Source organism: Podarcis bocagei (assembly GCF_964188305.1).
Source record: "Podarcis bocagei genome assembly, chromosome: 2".
In the NCBI taxonomy this organism is placed as follows: domain Eukaryota; kingdom Metazoa; phylum Chordata; class Lepidosauria; order Squamata; family Lacertidae; genus Podarcis; species Podarcis bocagei.
Window position 1 is genome coordinate 94390407 of NC_138126.1, and position 22887 is coordinate 94413293.

At 41.9% G+C, this 22887-nt stretch overlaps 1 protein-coding gene across 4 annotated transcripts in view; it reads left to right on the plus strand.

The window, feature by feature from the left end:
* Positions 1-22887, plus strand: part of MYOCD (myocardin) — a 230901-nt gene that overhangs the window by 136400 nt on the left and 71614 nt on the right. The window contains exon 1 of one of the 4 annotated variants that reach the window (XM_081183825.1): positions 10069-10102. The exons of the other annotated variants lie outside the window; for them this stretch is intronic. Coding sequence (XP_081039951.1) covers positions 10084-10102 — 19 coding nt within the window. The 5' untranslated portion in view covers positions 10069-10083. Of the gene's footprint in view, positions 1-10068; positions 10103-22887 lie in introns of those variants that run through there. 4 annotated transcript variants of the gene reach the window in all.

A 22887-nucleotide genomic window follows, 5' to 3' on the forward strand; every position in this document is an offset into this window, starting at 1 on the left:
GAAGCTAAGTTAGGAATTTGTGGCCTTGGATGTGGAAAATCCAGGTTCATATCTGGAGATTGCTATAGGTCATTTTGGCTGCAATCCTAGGCACACTGACCTGGAAATAAGCCTGACTGAACCCATTGCAGAAGGTCCCAGGTTCAATCTCTGACATACCCACATCAGGCTAGGTGAGACCCTTGCTTGAAACCCTGGAAGTGTAGACAGTGCTGAGCAAGGTGGTCCAAAAGAATAAAGCAGCATCCTATGTTTCTCAATAGGACTCAATAGGAGTCACTTCTAAGTAGAATCGTATAGAAATGATTTTTTTTCTTAAGTTATAAGAGTGGCATAGTTGTTCTGCTCCATGTTCCTGCTCTTTTCCATGACAATCCATTAATGGTGGGATGGAGTACAGTGTGTGTGTGTGTGTGTGTGTGTGTGTGTGTGTGTGTGTGTGTGTGATGGTGTCTTTCCACTATCTTTTTGCTTGACCTGCCTCACAGGGCTGTTGTGATTCTAAAGTGCCTCTTGAGCTACTTAGGCAAAAGAGAGGATACAAATGTGGTGAAACAGACTCCCTCCAACTACATATTCCCTGACCCACTTGAATGAAAGACAAGAAATTGTAAGTGTCCATCTGGTTTGAGTTTAAAGTAATGTGCAGAAAAGGTTGCATGTTTTCAAGGACCTTGTGCCTAAGTAGTAGATTGTACCACAGTTTATTACACAAATTGAGCTTTTTATTGCTCAGCTTTGTTGATCTGCCAGTTGGGATAAAGAACACAACGTACCCCATGGTCCCTATCAGGGAAAATTAGAAAGCATTCAGTTCTGCTTAAACTATGAAGTATCAGGGAAAGTTGTAATTAAATCCAGAGAGCGAGTGCCAGACATGCTGGTGTCTTTAAATCAATAACTATTTTGGATAAGTCTTATAAGTTAATCAGTTGGAAAATGACAAAGATGTGTGAGTCCAAAACACCAACAAATTACAGTTCTGAGAAGGTGCACGAGGACTGAATCTTAGTAGGTTTTGAGAGTAAATCTGGACCCCACTAAGGCTTTCTCTATAGGCAAGCAGCCTCTGTGACATGCATGTGTTTCAATTTAAATCTTTATTGTGCTCAGAGTGTGCTTATTAAATGATTATCTTGTCCCAAGATCATTTTAGCCTTTGTTCCACATAACCAGGTAGTAGGTGTATGTGTAGGGAGATTTTCTGCATTAGGTTTGGAGCTCAGATCAAATAAATACTGCAAACAATGTATTGAACTCAGGTGACAACTAATCCCCTGATGAGATATTGTCCCGTGGCTTGAACTTTGCAGCCGGGACTTTAATGCCACTTAAATCAGAATGTAAGAACTGAAAGAATTCCAGGAATGTGGTGATATAAATTGTATTTTTAGAGCTGTGAATGACTTGTGAGAGCGAAACAGCACGGTGACTAAAGATAGCACAAGTCAGTTTTTCCATGATTTATCACAAGAACTTTCACCCTAAGTAAAAGTCATTTAATGTTGTGATAGCAGCACACACAGGCTGGCAGGATTTCAAACCAAGTCATTCATTGCATATTTTGTCACAGGAAAATGTTTCCATAACATACTAGAACTCCAAACTGCATTTCATCTGCATACAAGTGCCACTTGAGAGCATTGCCTAGAAACATCAACTAAGCATGAGGTAAATGGTTTGTAATTCTCCAGTGGCCACAGTCTCTTAAAAAATAAAATAAAATCTACAGAGTCATTCCCCTTCATGGTCCTAAAATACATCCCTCGGCTAGTTTTCAATACAGTCAGTTAAAGATCTTGCGTCCTGCCATGGGTCAGCTTGATTCTAAGTCAGAGATCGGATGGCTTAAGTTACTTCACAAGAGAGATGTTGCCTCTGAAGCATCTACCAGGATCAACCAGAGACCTATGAAAAGCCTGAGGAAGGGTCATAGCTTAGGGGAAAGACCATAGACCATTTGTTTTGCATGCAGAAAGTCTCAGGTTAAAAGCCTAGCATCTCCAGGTAGGTTAGGAAAAGATTCCCTGCCTGAAGCCCTGGAGAGCTGCTGCCAGTCTATGTAGACAGTACTGAACTAGATGGACCATTGGGCTGATGAGGGAGCATCCTATGTTCCTATGCTAGGTCATATCACACAGTGTCTTGCACATAATAGTATACAGCAGACATTTAGCATGCAACTGAATCTTCCCGTAAGGAATAAGCCCCACTGACTTCAAGGCATTCAACTAAATTTTATTCAGAGTAGACCAATATAAAGTAATGGTGCTAACCTAGGCACGTTCATTAATTTCAGAGGGTCTACTCTGAGTAAAACTTAGTTGAATACTACCCAAAAGATTTGCTTCTCAAAATAAAGTTGTTTAATTTGCACTATAAATCTAGATCCAATCCAATGTTATTGAAGGGTTTGCAGTTGCTTGCTTGGATCGATGGAGAATAGCAAGGGCTAAGTGTGTATTGAAACAAACACAAATGTAAAATTTACATCCATTGCTCTGCCTACTTTTGCCTCTGGCCCTTCCCACCATTGGGCCGTGGCCCTTGGAAGGCTGTCCAAGGTTTATGAAGCTAGCTTATTCCAATAAACTATAGTCAAGACACAAAAACTACATTTTAGTGTTCAGACATAGGACTAAACCATGGTTAATTGAAAATGAAGCTTCTCTCTGTTCATCATGGTTGAACCATGAGGATGAGGGGAGCACACAAGCCGAAGGTTGTGCATGAAATGCTAAACCATAGTTTAGCATTGCATCTGAACCCAGGTCATTGTGATTCCTATAGGACAACAGTCTGACATGACAAATCTTTCGAGCAATCCAGGTCAGTCATCTGAATCAACCCTTCTTTGGATAGAGAATAAAAGGAGGATGAGAGAAGAAACAGTTTATTCTTACAGGGTCCATGTCTCAGAAGCCAGGCTGGGCTGCTGACTTCTGTGCTATGACTAAACACACTAGAGGAGAACAAGTCCTTTGTGGATCAGAGGTCTGTGCCAGGGACTGTGAATGGCTATTGTTAGCTGCATAGTGACAGCCATGAAGCCCAAGGTGACTGAGGATTTGCCACAGTTAGAGCAATTCTAACCCCTTCCCCAAGATTCTTTATATGAATACGACTAATGTAGCCTCTTTCCCCACCACTTAAGAGCCCTGCACATGTTGCACTGCTGTGTTTGCAAACCGCCAAAGCAGCTTTCTGAAAGGCTTGTGGTTACTAAAAAGGATGTTAATAAAGCGGGAAGAATCATAATAATAGCGCAAACATGACAGATTCCTTCCTGATGGACGCACACATCCCATAAACATAATTGTCACTGCAGGGTTCTTGCCAGAATTCCTGAAGGTGTTTTCAAGCGAACTGCAGTCTTACTGCTAAGGCTATTGGGGGTTGGTGAGCAACACTCATCTGTTTGCAATTGAAGACCAGTTTGCAAAAGCACATGAGGTGGCTGTTAGGTCAGTCGCTCCTTCTCTTGGAATAGAAATAATGGCGTCCTCTTAATACAAATAGCACAAGTGCTTAATTTCTAAAATGAGAGGTGCCTTAGCATCATACTCTTGGGCTGTCATTCCGCTTGTGTGCATGTGGGTGCCCTTGTGGCTCCAATGCTGAAAATAAGACACACTTTGTATGCTCAGAAACACTGTGTTTAATTATTACTCCGCAGATGTCAGGAGTCAGGACTAAACTCTGGCATTGAAAATGGATTCTGAAAATGGATTCAGATCTGGTCATGGATATCTCCTTCTCTTAACCCTTCCCCTCTCCCCTCCAGTGTTAGAGCTTTGGTATAATCTTTGGAAATGCACTTTATTTTATATTATATTTGCTACTGCGAACTCTGGATTAAATTATCGTTCACAATATGCTAGAAAGCACAGCCCTAACCATATAGAAGTTCTGTAGTCCAATAACATGAAAATATGCCATGAAGAGTATGCCTATCTTTGGTGTTTTCTGCTCTGCTCTTCTTTTAATTCTCCACACATCTTAATTTTTGCAATCTTATCTACACACACACACACACAGGTGTAAGCTCCATTGGATACAATGGTCTGACTTCTGAGCAAAAATGCATAAGATCGCTCTGCAAGTAGATATGTTATATGACACAGAGGAGCTATGCTTGTTTCCTCAAAAGTACAACAGTACTGACAACTTGTCATACGTGAAGAGAAGAACTGTTTTTTTTTATTTAGAGCAATATATAAAAATCTAAACAGTGTGCTTAAAGCAATATAAAACAATTCTCAATAATATGGAGATAAAATTGGCAAAACAAGTATACGTAACAAAATTATTGCACTGCTTTTTCTGAATTACAGCACGTTTCACATATAGTGGTAGTAGAGATTAAAACAGAAATTGTTTCAGTTGCTTTGTGGGTTTGTATCCCTGGCACACACCAGAGGCGAGATGTGTGGTATATATATAAACCAGTGGGGTGGTCACTCGGTGAAGTTCAGCAAAATATTACACCTGCCCATTTATTTTTCATTGGTTTTTGTCAGGATCTAGGCTTCCAGCTGACTTGAGCATTTAGGGCAAAAGTGGATATCCTGTGGACCTCCAGATGTTCAACAACTCAGATGCCCATTCAGCCCCATCCAGCATGCCCAGTACTCAGGGATGATGGGAGTTGCAGTCCAACAACATCTGGAGGGTCATAGCTAAGCCACATCTGACTGAGGGGACCTGAGGCAGAAAGTCAATCCATGCTTTCCCGCTGAGTTCTGTCCAAAGTGAGGAATTGCAGAAAGATAAACCTCATTGAAAGATTTGCATGAGTAAACATTTATTAAACAAGTCAGCCTCACGATGACTAAGTGGTAACCCCTAGACCTTTTAAAGATTTAAGTTGGTCAAACCCTGGTCCTTTGGTCTGAGCTACTAAACGGACTAAGTGTATGGCTTTCCTTATGCTGTGGACGTACCTGCCTTACAGGTTTTTTAATGTTTAATTATTATTTTTATATATGTTGGAAGCTGCCCGGTGTGGCTGGGGCAACCCAGTAAGATGTGTGGGGTATATATAGTAAAATTTTCATTATGGAAAGGGACGTCCCTATTTTCATTGGAGAAATCATAGAATCATAGAGTTGGAAGAGACCACAAGGGCCATCGAGTCCAACCCCCTGCCAAGCAGGAAACACCATCAGAGCACTCCTGACATATGGTTGTCAAGCCTCTGCTTAAAGACCTCCAAAGAAGGAGACTCCACCACACTCCTTGGCAGCAAATTCCACTGTCGAACAGCTCTTACTGTCAGGAAGTTCTTCCTAATGTTTAGGTGGAATCTTCTTTCTTGTAGTTTGGATCCATTGCTCCGTGTCCGCTTCTCTGGAGCAGCAGAAAACAACCTTTCTCCCTCCGCTATGTGACATCCTTTTATATATTTGAACATGGCTATCATATCACCCCTTAACCTCCTCTTCTCCAGGCTAAACATGCCCAGCTCCCTTAGCCGTTCCTCATAAGGCATCGTTTCCAGGCCTTTGACCATTTTGGTTGCCCTCCTCTGGACACGTTCCAGTTTGTCAGTGTCCTTCTTGAACTGTGGTGCCCAGAACTGGACACAGTACTCCAGGTGAGGTCTGACCAGAGCAGAATACAGTAGCATTGTTGGACTCTTATCCACATTGGGTCATTAAACCTTGTTTCAAAATGAAGTCATAGCAGCACAAGGTTGTGTGCAAAAGGTTCCAGGTTTAGTCCATGGTATCTCCAGTTAAAAGCAGTAGTAGGTGATGGCAGAGTCACTGTGACACCGGGGAGCAAATACCAGTCAAAGTAAACAGCAGTAAGTGGATGGAAAAATCGTTTGACCAGCTGTTAAGGAGCTTCCTATGTTTCTATGTCTCTCTTGCTCTTCCTCACTTCCTTCCTTTTGCATTATGGAACTTACTGTTGCCACAAGCTTCTTTCCCATGCTGGCTCCTATACTCTTTTGACCACCAAGGCTACATTCAGTTTTCCTTATTTGGTAATGAATCTAAAAGTGGCCTGATCCCACCAGGTACCAGTATGCAATTTTAAGGCAGGTGCAAACAAATGGGAAACGGATCCCTCCATACCTGCCCAGCTTTGTGCACACTTTCTCTGAAGCACCGTAAGACCACTATTAAGAAGAAGCTCCTGCCAACCTAGCAGTTTGAAAGCAAGTCAAAACTGTCTGCGGACAAACGTCGGCTCCCTCGGCCAGTAAAGCGAGATGAGTGCCGCAACCCCAGAGTCGTTCTCAACTGGACTTAACTGTCAGGGGTCCTTTACCTTTATTGTGCTAAGTATGGCAAGGCAACCCAGGCAAAGAAGCCAGGAGATTAAAACTTCATCTCTTTTTAGTAGCTGCAAGGCGTTTAGCCCATTGCATCTAAGCACATTTAGCAACTCTGTTCTCTTTTGCCTTGCTATTCCATTTTTTGTCCCAGCAGACTTTGAAATGCGCCTTTGGCTTTTTCCTGATCAGAGTGCTCTTCTCCCTTAGTCTCGCTCTTATAGATGGGTCACATTCCTTTGCACTCCTAATAATCGCAAATCAAGCAAACTGGGCCAAAACGAGTGTGCCTCTACTATCGAATGTCAAAATATGATCAAGCCTGGCAAGCCTCCGGCAGAGCATTAAAAATAGCTTACTAAGTTACACTGTGAAAATCACTAATATAACAAGACTTGTGTGTCTGATCCCATTAATGGGGGAAAGCTAATATGGTGATTTCATGCAATACTGATGGAAATCAATAAAAGGATATTTTGGGGGGAAGAAAGCACGCAATTCTATTATTTAAGGCATTTTGTACAAAAAGTTAGAAAATAACATTTAACTTGCATGTCTCTTGTCCAACTCAATAAAAGTTATTTTGCATTGTTAAAGCTTTTGCTCAAGTTAAACTAGAATGAGACTACAGAGCAGTTCGGTTTCTGGGCTCACCCTTCTCAGTCATGCTAATAGTCAATTCCAAAGAGATTGGGGGGGGGGATCTCTAGTGCATTTTGCTATGACTTCTGATTAGTACAGTTGGGCCCAATGGATTTATGTTGTATAGATTAGAACATGGAGCCTGGCTTTTGGGTGCAGATATGGGTATTTACAGCTTTCTATGGTTATTTTCTGCTAAGAGAGGAATTAGCATTTGTTTTCTTCCTAACATTTGTGAAAGTTTCCCAATATTGCTGAATATCATGCTTCATCAGTAGAAGAGTCCTTAGACTAAAATCTGACATATGAAGGAAGCAGAGGGGCAGGAGTAGTAAAGGGCATACTGTTTATCAAAGTTTTCCATATTCTGTGTCAAGAAAACTCAAACTCTACAAATAGAATTAATTATGCTAGTGAACTATTTTCTTCTAGGCTTGCTTTGAGTTTTGTTTCATTTTAGTATTGCATGATCTCTTTTGCTTCCAAAATCAGTTTTCAGAAAACATTCACAGGGACTCAATGAGAAGGTGAAAAGAAGGTTTGAGAATTGGAGCTGGAGTGGTATTGGGACAGAAACTTGGAGCTTTGGTTTGGAATAATGAGCTCCCGTTGCTCGGTCCCTGCTCCTGCCAACCTAGCAGTTCGAATGCACGTCAAAGTACAAGTAGATAAATAGTTACCACTCTGGCAGGAAGATAAATGGCGTTTCCGTGCGCTGCTCTGGTTTGCCAGAAGCAGCTTAGTCGTATTGGCCACATGACTTGGAAGCTGTCTGAGGACAAACGCCGGCTCCCTCGGCCAGTAAAGTGAGATGAGCGCCGCAACCCCAGAGTCATCTGCGACTGGACTTAATGGCCAGGGGTCCTTTTACCTTTTTTTAAGAGGTTAAACAGTGCATCAAGGTGCATCTCCTGACTAGTAGATTCTTCCCAGATCTCATCTGGCTTTTAAAAATTCACACCTATGGCTTCCATATTCTCAAGCTTATTCTGCAACCTTGAGGGCTGGGAACTTGCTTTTTAAAATAAAGGTGAAAGTTTGAATCTTGAAATGCCAGGTTCTGAACCTTGTACCAATTTTCCTGTTAGCTTAGTAAACTGGCAGATGTGCTGAGTACACATGGCCCTGGGAATAATATGCTTAGGAGCTTGGGAAGATGCTAGAATGCCTATTGCTTATCACCTATCAAAGATATTCGTATGTGATCTACCTATCACAAATACTCCAGTCATTATCTCATCCATTTCCTTTTGCCCTTTCCACATCACAAATACGCCCAATGGTTCCCTGTTGCTCAGCTTCCAGTGGCATTGCCTTACAGTTTTACTACCGACACAAGTCAACCATCTAGGTGGCAGATGTGCTGTGAAGAGTCCCTTAACAGTACAGTGCTCTGATTTGATGTTCTTCTGGTCTTTTGAAAGAGTGTGTGCAGGTAGGATTTAAACGACTGCAGAACTATAAAGCCCTAAATGTCTAGGACCCAGCACACTTCCTTCTGTGAAGCATAATGAGATTGGGATCATTTCTCTCTGTTCAGGAAATAAGATATTTGGGAACAGCATCTATGGCATGCCCTCCCAAGTGACACCTTTCAGTCTCTGTCTTTGCACAGTTTTAGGATATTGCTGCTGAAGCTTTCATAATCAGCCTGTCATTTGACAATCAGGGGACCTCATACATTAACAACGCTAAGACACCGATCTGGCTCTTATTTTACTGTTTTAGTGTAACTGTTTCATTCTGTTGGACAATGTGTTAACTGTTAACTTTTCTTCCTTTCTTGGGTGCAATGAGGCAGTAAAATGTAGCCAATTTTATCCTCACAGAAGACAGACACATAAATGAACCCTTTTTAAAAAGAAATTTTCATTTTACACCTCAAGAAGGGGAAAAAACTATATGTAGAGTTAAAGCCTCAAGATAGATAGATAGATAGATAGATAGATAGATAGATAGATAGATAGATAGATAGATATAGATAGATAGATGATAGATAGATAGATAGATAGATGATAGATAGATAGATAGAATAATGAATCAAATCTCTGTCTGAGGTGGAATTGCATGAGTCGTCCTTACTATGCACCTCATTTTAGAAAGATGGGGTGAAGTTGCTTCCTTGTTGCAGCTCTTCCTCATACATCTATCTTGGCTTTAATCATTGACACAAGCAGCGATGAGGACTTGTAGGTTTTTAATTCTCCAGCAGATCAACCTTCCGCCGAGTGATCTAGCTCCAACCCACTGGAGTAAGAGATGGGCACAAAGCTATCTGATTCTAGCAGAACAAAACAAATATTCTGGCCCTGCAATCTTCTGACCATATATAGACTTAACTAGCCTTTTGGAAGATATGGCTGATATCTGTGATCAGTACAAAGCAATTAGTTATGAAATGTCTGTGCCGCCAAAGGGTGGTTTATAAGGATACTTTTTTTAAACCATCTTTCCCCCTTTGTGTGCTTGCATGTACGTATTTCAGCTCATGGGGACCCTATTATTGCCACTGAATGCTGGGTCATTGTAACCGAGAAGTGCTTAGTAACAATTGAATCTGGGCAGCAAGAACCAAATTGAGTAATTCTCAAATTGGAAATTGTTGAGAGAGAAATGTGAGCCTAGTTATTGGGTGCTACTCTCATGGCTGTAGGAATTTCTGCAGTAAAAGTGCTGATTGTTCCCATTTTAAAGTGAACAGGTTATATATATCCTGTATGTTGAGCATCCTGATTTGCTTACACAAATTTTCTGCACATTTAGATTATATATGGTCTTTTGTTTTGATTTGTGTGGGGAACAATTATATGGCAATGAGTCTTCGTTCTACATTAATTCTGATTTGCTTGTGTGGTGTTTATACGTCTTCTGGTTGGTCTTTCATTTATCCCACACACTGCATTTCCCCATCACTTTCCAAAACTCAAAAAAACAGATTGTTTTTTTAAATAGATTTGTTGTTCAAGGTCTGGGACTGTTTAATCTATTTTAATTGTGCAAACCTCAAGTTCTGATATGCACTTGAATCCCTTTCACAAAATTGTGACAGTCTGGATGTACCCTATGTTTTTCAGATTGCAATAGGATGTTGAGCAGTTTAAATACCACCCTACTCTCTGCTATACCCAATTTTGCAGAGATAAAAGAGTCAGAAAGTGATGTTCCAATCGGAATTTTGTCAGTTTCAGTATTTTATTAAAGTGTCTAATTCTGTAGCTATCAATATTTTATTAACTTTATGTATTTTAAAATAGTCGCTTGATCCTTCCAGGGCCCTATGTTTGTTGTTGTTGTGGTGGTTGTTGTTGTTGTTGAGGAACCCATTGTTTCCACATAAACGGCACAATAACTCTCTGGAAGGTGAATTCAGAGGAGGGTCACAAGAGAAAGGAATTGAATTAGATAGAAAGTGAAAGCAAAGCCTCCAGGGTCAACATGCACTTTAATCTGTTACTAAGAATAACCTGTTAGTATAATATGCACAGCCTAAAAGCGAGAAGGCAATCAAACAAGTGTAAACTAATATAGTGAGCTATTGGTATAGGAGCATGTAAATTGGAAACAGGTGTTGAGTGACTGAGAGCAAGCATGTGATGACAGGGCGCTCTGAATCAAGACAGAGGGTTTCTTTGCTGAGCATCTTGTTTTGCAGTTACTCTTAGTTTTGTTTGCTACAGTTAAAATAAATAAAAGCCAAACATGAATCAAACATGAGCTGGGATCCTAATGCTACATTAAAAAATTGTTTTGCTTTGGAAACTGCTCTTTGGGGTAACTGGAGCCTTGTTCTTCTGTCTACACTATCCTGTTGTAGATAATTTAAAGTTGTACTGTGTGTGGATTTGGAGTGAGTCCCAGGAGCAGAGCCAATAGCAAACATCTAGCATTAGGGACATGTCCACTCTGTAAGCTTATCCTCTGACGAATGTTCTTGCAGGCTGGATCTGGCCAGTGAATGCCAGAAAGTGATGGTGTGGACAGTTTACAAGTTGCTTGCCAGGAAATGACCAGTGAGAGTAGATCATTTTCAAATGGGTTGGTGGACTCTGCAGACAGAGGATATCTTTTAGAGAACAGCACGGAAGTGTCCGTTCAATATGTTTATTCTAAATCACTGTCTGCTACTCTATTTACACTTTCCCTAATGGCTTTGGAGCTCCTAGCAGAGAGTGTAGATTGTTAACTCAATATTTGTGCATACAGTCACTGATGCACTGATATATAGTCACTTGGGGCTAAAGGAGACCATGTCTCCCTATAAATGCTTGCAACCATGTACAGATGCCAAAGTGTAAAATACATGTGTAAAATACATCTGCGCTGCGTTAGTTATGAAGGTGCATCAATTATGGTTCAAGAACATCTTTTCTATTTGAAATGTAAGGCAGCTACAGTGGGGACCCATCCTACTAGTGCCCCCTGCCCCTCATGGTACAGGGTGATGGGGCACAGGTAGGAGAGCCCACTTGCCCTGAGCCCATCAGACTCCCTGTCAGCCTCTGAGTCACATCCTGAGGCCAGCTGAAGCTAGAATGTATTCAGGTGAGGAAAAGGGAACCCTATCTATCAATCCCTAGCAACAAAGAAGTAACATATGGACCACAGACAAAGCCTTTATTGATTAGTATCCAAGATGGAGTAGATACTGAAAGAGAAGGACATGTGTGAGGATGCCAACTGGTCACCCAAGCTGGGCTACTGGGCCTTGCTCAGCAGCTCAAGGTATAGCAGGTGCAATGTACATTGTGGACCAGCTCCACATTAAGCACTTTCCCCTTCTACATAACTCTCATAAAGCTTGTCAGGATACAGGAGCCTTTCTGGAGCTAAGTAGGTTAGTGACCTCACAGAGGAAAAGCTTTTACCGCCCTTGTCCTGCCCACGATTCCTTCCTGTTTCAGTTGTTCTGCTGTGGTAGCAGTATCTTAAGAAGGTTGTGTTTGTATGTGACTTTTGAAGCAGAGCATGTTGCATATTCACAGTGCCATTCATTCATTTCCAGCTTTTCTGTAGACCACAGTGGCCTAGAATCTTTCTTTATGCACCAGGGCTTCAGTCCTCTAGATTTTATTAGGTATTTATTTTGCCATTTATGCATTTAAAACTCTTAAAACTCCAAGTTTAGCAATAAACCACAATACAAAGCAAACCTTTGGGAGATACCTGGAACTTCACCATCCTCCCTTCCCCCTTAGAGGAAGTGCTTCTGTTTCAAATGTTCTCTCTCTGCCACTTGCTTTTTGTGACAGAATATCATGTAATTTCTTATTTTGTCTCACACTTGCAGCTCATTTGTGCACAATGCTCAGATGTTATTAGATCTTTGAGTACGTTGTTGGCGTTTGCTTACTTGTTGATTGCTATAGCACAGGAATAGACTTCCTGGTACCCTCCAGATATTGCTGGACTCCAACTCCCAAGATCCCTCACGCTAGGGCTCATGAAAGTTGGGGGTCCAACAGCATTTGGAGGGTTTTTGACTGCAACATGCTTCACAATTTTGGGTGCCTTTGGGACACGCCCACCCTCCGATGTTTAATTTGTTTATTTTAAAGCACTGAAAGACCACTTAGTATCTTAAAAATATCTAAACCGTATACAATATAAAACAAAAATACAGCCCAAAACCAATGGAACAGCTGTATAAAAATGAGTAAAAGTAAATAAACTAAAAGTAAATAAATTCAGGGGATTCGGTCACATAAAATAGTCAGGTCTTATGGGTCAGCTTTACAAAAAGATACATTTTTACAAGATGTCTCAAGCAACTGATGGCTGCTTCTTCATATGTGGCAGAGGGAAAGGCATTCCACAGTATAGGGGCAACAGCAGAAAAACCCCATTTGGGGGTCACTGCCCTATGATATTCAGTAGGATGCAGTGCCATGAGTAGAATTTCTGCAGATGATCTACATGATCTTACAGTTCTGTGCAGGAGCAGGCAGTCTTTCAGGTAACAGAGTCCTGAGTTGTTCAGGGCTTTATCGGTAAAGAACAAAACCTTGAACATGGCTTGATAGCTGATCAGCAGCAAGTGTAGTTCCCTCCGCATAGGTGTAATATGCGCACATCCAGGTGCCCCACTCAGTAACCTGGCCACAACATTCTGAGCCAGCTGCCGCTTGTGGACCAGTCCCAAGACAAGCCCCATACAGAGTTCATTACAGTTGTGCAGTCATGAGGTTACCAGTGCATGAATCACATGGACTGCACTATCTCTGTAAGGCTTTTAAATGTGTAGGCTGAGATCAACCTGTGCAGCTTAGCTGTTCGTAGGTTAACGGTTACATCGACATTATAAATATATGGCCAGATGCTTGGGAAATCTGTTATTTTGTGCCCAGTAAAATTTTTAAAAACATTAACTATATTTGTGTGTTCCCGTGTCCATAACTGAATTTTTTAATATATATTTCTGAGGCAGTGCTGTTTTTCTTGCTCACATTCGAACTGACTGCAAGGTGAAGTAATTTTCCTCAGAGTGGATGAGTTTGTGTGACTTTGCATTTTAAGGACATCAAAGAGTATAGTGTTAAATCTCCATCTTTCTTTGAGAAATGGCTTATTTTATTGATGTTTAATATATATGTAACTGTGGTATTTCAGATATTTTGTCTAATATCTCACAGATATTAGCTATCAGTGCACAGTCCCACTAACAATTTACATTTACATTGATTTATAGCAGCCGCAATAGTCTGAAGTATTGATCATCTCCATATGTTCAATACATCCATAATACTGACTGCATTGTGTGGTGTTCCATAGGATTCCTCAGGGAGAAACATGGAATAGCACCGTATTTATTGATATTCTGCCTGGATGAAGCCTAATGTGAGCAAACTGGATCAGAAATCTTCTATCCTAATTGTATAAATATTCTAAATGACTTGCTTGGAAAAGATTACGAGGAAGATTATGATGGAAAATATTTTGATGTCACAGTTGCTGTGCTTCAGAGTAGCTTCAGGTAGACATCATTGTATTTTGAGGTTTCTGTCCTTTTTCTCCTCTCCACATCCAGAGAGAGGATGTGGACATCTAGGAACACGGTGTGAGTGTCTTCTTATATCTGCAGAAGGGTTTTGCTCCTATATGCTATTTTTATTATGAAACATGGAGTAACCTGTCCCACTGTCTGAGGCAAAACGGGCAGGTGCCACCCACCTGCCAAAGCCTTGCTTACCAGGGTCTACTTGACTAGTAGCAATGAAGGTCTGTCTCAATGGTTTTGTTATAATGTGGAGAGTCTTTGTTGTGGGTATTGGGAACGTGGCAATATTCTAAGCACCAGAGGATTACCTTTACCTAGTTTCACTTTCCATTCCTGTTGGTAGTTTTAGTTTTGTACAGGCAGTAGCCATGAGAGGTTCTGCTCTAGTTCCAGTAACCCTCATAATCTAGAGACATAGTCTATGCAGAGCTAGTCTAACCTGACGTGCGCCAGGGGTCTCACTGATGCCCCTTCCCCTTGCAAAATGCAATAGCTTAGAAACACATTTTTAAACGCTGACTTGAGCCAAGTCCTCTTGGCCACTTCACAGGACAGAAATTATTTGAAATGTGTAGGCTACACAATACTACTTAAAATAGCCTATAACGAGTGGAAGTGGGGAGGGGGAGAGATTAATGGCTTAAAACAAAATAATGAAAAGGTCATTCAGACCGTAATTGTCAAACCCTCCCTGTGCTGTCTCATATCCATATCAATTCTGTTTGATGGTGACTCAGAAAATGATCCCTGGCATTTATCTTTCCCTCAGACTTTATGAAAAATTGATTGACTCCTTTTGCCCAAGAAGTTGCATTAAATAAGAAATAAAATGTTGTTTATGGGCAACTTTGCCTTCTAGCAATCAGAAAGGGCCAGTTTTATAAGAACAGGGCATCAATTTTTAATACCGCAAAGTACCTGCATATTTGACATGGCAAACTGAAATCTTTGGATATTATCCTCTCTGGAATGATTCCTGGAGTTAAACAGAAACAGCAGGCCCTGTTTCCCACTGTTCCCACCTCTTTTCACCCTCCAATAATACTTGTGAGCTCTGAATGAGAGAGGATGATAACATTGGGGGGGTGGTTCTGATTAAGAGGGTGTTCGTGAGATTGCTTTCAGAGATGGGCTGGCTCCTAGGTTGGCCAGGTGCAAAAGAGGACTGTGCTTTTGAACCTTTAAGAGTTATATAAATGAGGACATTTCACCCAGGTATAGTTTGCATGACAATCTTTGTACACGTGTTTGGGATTTATTAAGCAATGAAGAAGCCTGCTGTAAATAGTATGAGACTCCGCCTGCAAAAACTGCAGTCTATGGTAGCACAGCTTAAGAGGGCTACAGGACCCAGCTCTATGCCTGGACTGTTGGGTTTAGGTTGTGGCTTTGACCCTTTCTTCGTTTTCATCTGGTAAAGAGAAAGCTGGAACCTTCTCCTTCCCTGGTTTTGGGATAGGAAGCTGCCTCAGGTCCAAAGGCTGGTCAGTGTTGGCCCACTGTTGTCTTACTCAGACTGGCAGCAGCTCTTCAGAGCCTTGGGCATCTGAGCACAGGACTTTCTGCATGCAAAACATGTTCTGTACCACTGCGCTGTGTTTCCTCCACCCCACCCCCATGTTTTTGTTTGTCTCTTGTGCTCACAATGCATGCATCTATAGAGACATCAGCTCTTAACATTGGTTGAAGACGGTTGAAGAGCTGTCAGCTCTCAGTGAGTTTCCTGGGAAATTTTGAAATGGAAAAAAATGCCAATTAAATTAGGGAAATTCGCATAGGGGGATTTGCATCATATTTTTTTCAGTTTGCATCAGAAATTTTTCTGGTGTCATGGAGAGTGATTTAATTTTGCTTGCTTATTTTATTTGTATTTAGTATATGAAGCAAAAAAATTCAAAACCGCCAAATTTTCCTAATGTTGTATTTGCAACTGCCATTCATTCATTGCTACTAATTAACTTAAGAAGTCCATGGAGTTTTCTTGGTAGGGATACTGGAGCGGCTTGCCGGTTCCTGCTCCAGGTGGATCACGTTTGGTCAAAACTCTCCACTATGACCTGTCCATCTTGGGTGGCCCTGCACGGCATAGCTCATAGCTTCTCTGAGTTATTCAAGCCCCTTTGCCACGGCAAGGCAGTGATCCATGAAGGGGCTCCATGATCACTGCAGATGGTGACAGCAGTCATGAAATTAAAAGATGCCTGCTTCTTGGGAGAAAAGCACTGACAAACCTAGACAGCATCTTAAAAAGTAGAGACATCACCTTGCCAACAAAGGTCCGTATGGTAAAAGCTATGGTTTTCCCGGTAGTGATGTACCATCAAGAAGGCTGATCGACGAAGAATTGATGCTTTTGAATTATGGTGCTGAAGGAGACTCTTGAGAGTCCCATGGACTGCAAGAAGATCAAACCTATCCATTCTTAAGGAAATCAGCCCTGAGTGCTCACTGGAAGGACAGATCCTGAAGCTGAGGCTCCAGTACTTTGGCCACCTCATGAGAAGAGAAGACTCCCTGGAAAAGACCCTGATGTTGGGAAAGATGGAGGGCACAAGGAGAAGGGGACGACAGAGGACGAGATGGCTGGACAGTGTTCTCGAAGCTACCAGCATGAGTTTGACCAAACTGCGGGAGGCAGTGGAAGACAGGAGTGCCCGGCGTGCTCTGGTCCATGGGATCACGAAGAGTCGGACACGACTAAACGACTAAACAACAAACAACAACAACTTAAGAAGTAGAAAATTTTCCACCCCACATCACTAATGAAACTGTCAAGTTCAAATGCCTGTTAAGTTAGAGGTGCCATGAACCCTGAACAGACAAGACCTATTTTGGTTATACTTTGCCCACATGGGCTGGAGAAAATGCAGAGCTTATCAAAATGTGTTGAAATGTACTTTTGTTTGTTTTGCATAGATATTCTTGACTGGAAAAAAAAATCCTGTGCAAAGATCAGGTTTTGGGAAAATGAGAGACACGGCAGCTCATTTTATTTATTTGCTTGTAAACTTTGTATTCTGCTCTTCATTTCCAAGCAATTTTAGGGGATGCCCATCAGTTCAACAGTTTTGAATTCTCATGGCCAACTTTAGCCAGGAGCTCATTCATGTTAGGCCCAATAAAAAAGAAACTGCCTGAAGAATGGAGACCTCCTTTATTTTGTCCAGGTTTTCCTACTCTTACAATTTATCACCCCTTCGTCTAAGCACAGATTAGTTGAGGGAGCGGCATGTGGTCAGTGTACCAACTTCAGGCTAATTTGGAAGGGCTGTGGCCTTGCAGAGCTGCCATTCTAGCACCTTGCCTCAGCCATAAACTCATTCCAACTTAAAAGGGAAAGTGACCCAGATGCATTGTTGCACACAAGTCTTCAATTATACAATGTCCTGCAAGCATCAGATAAAGCAATAACACAGAAAAAGGTCATAACAACACCAGCTATGTCATGAATAGCAGCCACAAGTAGCGGCCAGAGACTTGATCCAGTCTAGGACTAGAGCGATGAAGAGATAGAAATGCTGCTGGCTATGAGTCCTTTTGTAGTGTGTTCCAAGCAGCTGTCAACTGCTCAGACTTTGAACGACTGGGACCTCCCAAAGGAAAATAAAACCTTCAGAGTGGCCAGCTGCAAGAAAACAGTGGATTTTTGAGGATGCACTGCTGAGGGAAACATGAACAAACGTAGGAGATAATCGGGTTTATTTCTCTGCAGGCTAATGTTCTGCAGAAGGGGTAGAGATAAATAGTGGTTCATTTGAGGCGTGTCATGAACTAGATGAACTTCAGCTATTTAGTTTAAACAAATGAAGAAAAGCAGCAAAGTACTAGGTATGCAGTAGTATGAAAGTACTTTTGCGGAAGACTCTACTCCTACAGCTTGTTAAACATAATTATATTTCTTCTGCTGGCAATGGTGTCGTTCTTATTTCTTTCCTCTGAGCCCCACTGGTTGTAAAAATTAATGGCATCAAAATATCAAGGCTTGGATCCTAAGGTAACTTAAGATAGCTCATGTAAGAAACATTTCCTATCCCCTCCTCCCAACTGCAGCCACCTGTGACTTCTGAAAAGCCTTTAGGAGACCTCCCTGAACAATGTAGAATGGGGCATGGAGGTTTGCTGAAGGGAGGAGGGAACAGGACACTTCCTTATGTTAGGATCCAAGCCCCCACCCTCAGCACCTTGTAGTCATTCCCACATTGTTCAGGAGGGGACCCTGAATCTCCAGATATGCTTTTGGGGGAGAGTGCAAGGAGCTGCATGTTGCAACGGGGAAAGGAAACTTACTTTCTGTGAAATTTCCTGAGGAAATTATTTGCCACCTGTATTTCCTGTCTGCCTTTCCAGACTTCCCAATACAGCTTCCTCATAGTGTCGCTTGTTCCTTAGGGCAGCAGTGACTGTTGGGTCCTGTATACACATTTTGATAGCTGGAATCTTTACTGTGGCTCAGTGGCAGAATTCATAGTGATGATCCCTCAAATCATGGTTTGGAAGGATTCCAAAATGAGTCATGGGCTTCTGTGCTTCCTTCTTCAATTATTACCTGTTATGCATGATCTTTCTCTCTCTCTCTGTTTAGTGCCAGCTATTCATAATTGGTTGTCCTATCTGTGGTGGACTATGGTTAGCTTTGGGACGCGGGTGGCGCTGTGGGTTAAACCACAGAGCCTAGGGCTTGCCAATCAGAAGGTCAGCGGTTCGAATCCCCGTGAGGGGGTGAGCTCCCGTTGCTCGGTCCCTGTTCCTGCCAACCTAGCAGTTCGAAAGCACGAAGTGCAAGTAGATAAATAGATACCGCTCCAGCGGGAAGGTAAACGGCATTTCCATGCACTACTCTGGTTTGCCAGAAGCGGCTTAGTCATGCTGGCCACATGACCTGGAAGCTGAACACCAGCTCCCTTGACCAATAAAGCGAGATGAGCACCGCAACCCCAGAGTCAGCCACGACTGGACCTAATGGTCAGGGGTCCCTTTACCTTTTTATGGTTAGCTTTTGCTCTCTAAATCTCAGAATTCATTTTTCAAATTGGGGTTCTGGAGGATGAGTGCTAACCATGGTTTGCCAACCATCACTTGAGGGAAGAAAGGAACATATGGTTTGTGCACAATTATCCAAACCAAGGAGGGGACACCTTCCAGATGTCACCCAACTTTCAAAGCCAATGACCAGGGATGATGGGAGTTATAGTCCAGCAACATCTGGAAGGCCACAGGCTCCCCATCACTGCTCCAAACCATGACCCATCTGTTCTGAGAACTAAATAAACTAACTATACATAGGTTAATAATAAAAAGTGTTTTACTCAATTTCTCAGCATATTCCTTCATAGCTAGGACAGAGTTCAGCTAGCCAATATGCACTGTATGTTTATTTTCCTATATGACTGATTTTATGTTCTTTCCCAGTTTCCCCTTAAGTAAACCTTTTCGATTTGTTGAAGAATATTGGGTTTTGCCTCTGGAATTCAGTATTTTGAACTTAAGCCTGCATAAGACCTACTGCTTAGCTCTATGCTATCTTGACTTTAGTCTTCAGTAGAAGTGCTATCAGGGTTTGAAAGGTCCATTATTTAAATAGGAAAGGTAGGTGTTTGTGTGCGAGAGAGAGAATGAAATTGCCATTTCAGTTCCTGAAGATTTGGTGTTTTTAGATATCCTACCTACTATAGCTTATCCTACCATTTGACATCAAGATGGGAATCTTTGCATGAGAAGTACATGAACTTCATGGGATCAGTCCTTTATTTTTCTTCAGACAGGGACTCTGATCCTCACATTATATGCTTATTTGCATCCATTGAAATTGGAGGGGCTTACTTTATCCATAGAAAATTTTGAGTGATGGTCTCAAATTTTTACTCTTAAATGTGTCATGCAGAACAACCCCCTCTCAGCAACAAGTAATTCTGAAGATTTTTAACACTGGACCATCAGGGCTCCCTGGAGTCTCCCATTCTTTAGCTTTCCATCTCCACTCTGGTCAGGATCCAAGACTGCATAATAATATCACACTTGGATTTACACTTCTTCTTGGCTCCCCGAGTCATTAGACTGTTCTTAATATGCATGTAGCCTTTTCCTGTGTTTTGAATCAAGACGGCACCAAGCATTCTTTCCAAGGTGTACTGGCTCCAACTCAGCTGTTGTGTTGATCTTAATAGCCTCCAGGTTCTTTAGGAAGCTAAGGATTCTACTGCTACTGTTGACAAACTATTGTTCAAAGAATCTGGAGGCTCACTAAAAGATCTGGGTAATGAGAAACGGGCTGAATGATACCTTTTAGCTGCAGGGCCTGGCAGTGGTAATGCAACCTGAGCTGAGCAATTAATCTAGCACAATTATTTGCAGCATTCCCTTCCTACAGAACACTAGAAAGGGTCTGAATACTTCAGATACTGTAGCAAATTAGTTGCACATCTGACTCTCTAATGAAAGTCAAGAGCCATGTGCTTTGCCAGCAACCTTGTTTAATGCTATGCCTTAAAAAAAAAATTAACCAGGTCATGTCAACACTGGCTGTTTACTAACTTGTCAGTGTCAATTAATGATTCTTTGCATCTAAACTCGCATATACTGAAATATCAAAGAACTGAATGACATGGTGGTTTTGCATTTCCAAGGTATTGCAGGTTAGACTTTGCTGTCTTTGGATACAAAAAAGTGTGTATGGACAGAAGTTTCATTCAATGAATACTAAAACAGTTGGTTATAGGTATTGTAACTGTTTATGTTGAATGAAGAGGATGACTGATAAAATCACCTTCACACATACACATGTATCCAAAGAGTCATTACACTGTATTTATTAGAGGGTGGGCGGGGAAGATGTAGAGTGGAACCTGGACTTACGTACGGCTCTGCTTACGAATGATTCTAGTTACAACCTTCAGCAGGTGCTTCGACTTATGAACTTTCCTCTAGATACGAACAGAGGCCTTGCCAGAAGCCCAGAGCTTGCCTGGCTGGTTGCGGGGCAGCACTGGGGACTCTGCCACTGGGGAGAGGCCTTGCCGGCAGCCCAGAGCTCGCCCGGCCAGCTGCAGGAGCATCACCAGGCTTCTGTTGCCAGGGAGAGGCCTCTGGTTTGCCAGAGCTCACCCCACCGGCTGCGGAGCAGCACTGGAGCCACCGCCACCGGGGAGAGGCCTTTTATGGGTATAGACGAAGTAAAACTTAGTTGAACACCACTCAGGGCTTTTCCACACTTTCGCTTGTTCTGTGCCTAGAAAGCGTGGGTCCAAGCGGTTTTCCATTTAACCTCCACTTTCTAGGCACAGATCTGAGAGGGTTTCCCCTTGCCCTGCTCCTTTCCTAGGGGAAATCCACTCTTCAGCTCTGAATCAAAGCAAACATCAACCTGGAAAAAACCAGAATTGCCATTTGCTCCAATTCCACACTAAGGAGCAGTTCCGCAGCAGGACAAGAGGAAGTGTGGATAAGCCCTCAGTGAGATTAAGGTTAACAGTTTGCTTGACGGGTCACTGCGTGATATCTCATCCTGAAGCAAAGTTCTTAACCCAAGGTACTATTTCTGGGTTAGCAGAGTCTGTAACCTGAAGCGTCTGTAACCTGAGGTACCACTGTAAAAGGATTTAGACGTTTAATACTGCGATCCCAATCCCATGCATGTTTTCTCAGAAGTAAACTCTTCTGTGTTTGACTAGGTTTGTCCCAGGCTATTGTGTGTACAGGATTACAACCACCAAGAAGTGAGAGGTTGTGTGTTTTCATGCTTCCTCTTCTTCAACAAAATATATACTGTCTCCACATTTGAGCCTTCCATGTTTCACAGGTGGGGCAGGGGAAGATTTGAAAGTAACAGGCAGGAAGGCAGGCAAAGTTCTTCTTTGGTTTGGACCTTACAGAGGAGTACAGAATCAGCACTTTATATAGATGAAGTAGTTAAAAGACTAATGGAGAAGATAAAGTGGAGTTTCCTTCAGCCACAGAAAATGAAACAAATGCAGACTGACAGGTTAGGTACAGGTTGAATACAGGCTATGCATTTAATGCATATCCTCTCTCGCAAAGAATCTTGGGTACTGTACTTAACTCCTCATAGAGTTACAGTACCCAGCACCTTTAAAAGAATTCAGTTCCAAGGATTGTTGGGTGGGTGGAGTAATGTGCTTTAAATGTATAGTATGTAAGTAGCCTTAGAATCAGCTAAAGAAGAAACTTCTTAATGTTGACTGTCTTATTTATCTAAGAGATTGGGCAAGGTTCTGATAGTGAATGTTCATATGACTGGTGATTTGCGTTTATTACGTATTTGAGTATGTGCATGCCTGTGCCTGTATGGACTGCTTTCAACATAACATTTTATGTTACACTTTTTTAAAAAATTGAATGGTGTGAACACATGTTTGTTGAACCAGTGTGTAGAAAGTGATCATTCACACAGCTTTTCCAGACCTAGCCCCCATTAATGCAGGGAGGGGACACAACAGGAACCTGTCTCTATCTGGGAAATACATATATTTGCAAATTGCATATTCCTAGGAACCCTTAAATCTGTCAGCATGATGCTATACATTTGATTTGGATAGCTTTTGAGCTGTCTTTCAAATTGTATGCTATATGATTCTATAGCAGAAATTGCCACATTTTTATTTTTGGCATGAGGTTTGGTAAGAGTTTTGATTCCCCCCCCCCCCCCCAGTTTCCTATAATGCACTCTTTCTTGTACCATACTAAGACTCGTTAAGTAAGATTGTGATTGCTCAGCTGCTATTTCAGGATGGGATTCCCTTGAATGCATTTTTCTTTCTCCACTGCAAAGTGCATTTGGTGTGTGAATAAGGAGCAGTACAATGGGCAAGATGGAGAGTTTGGTTTAAGCCGCAAAGACCTGAGCTGTAATGAGAGGGGACATGTGCAGTCTCTGCTGTGATCTTCTCCTCCCCTGGCACAGCCACTTGTAACAAGTTTTACGGGAATTGATAAAGTCAGACAGCTGGATGGA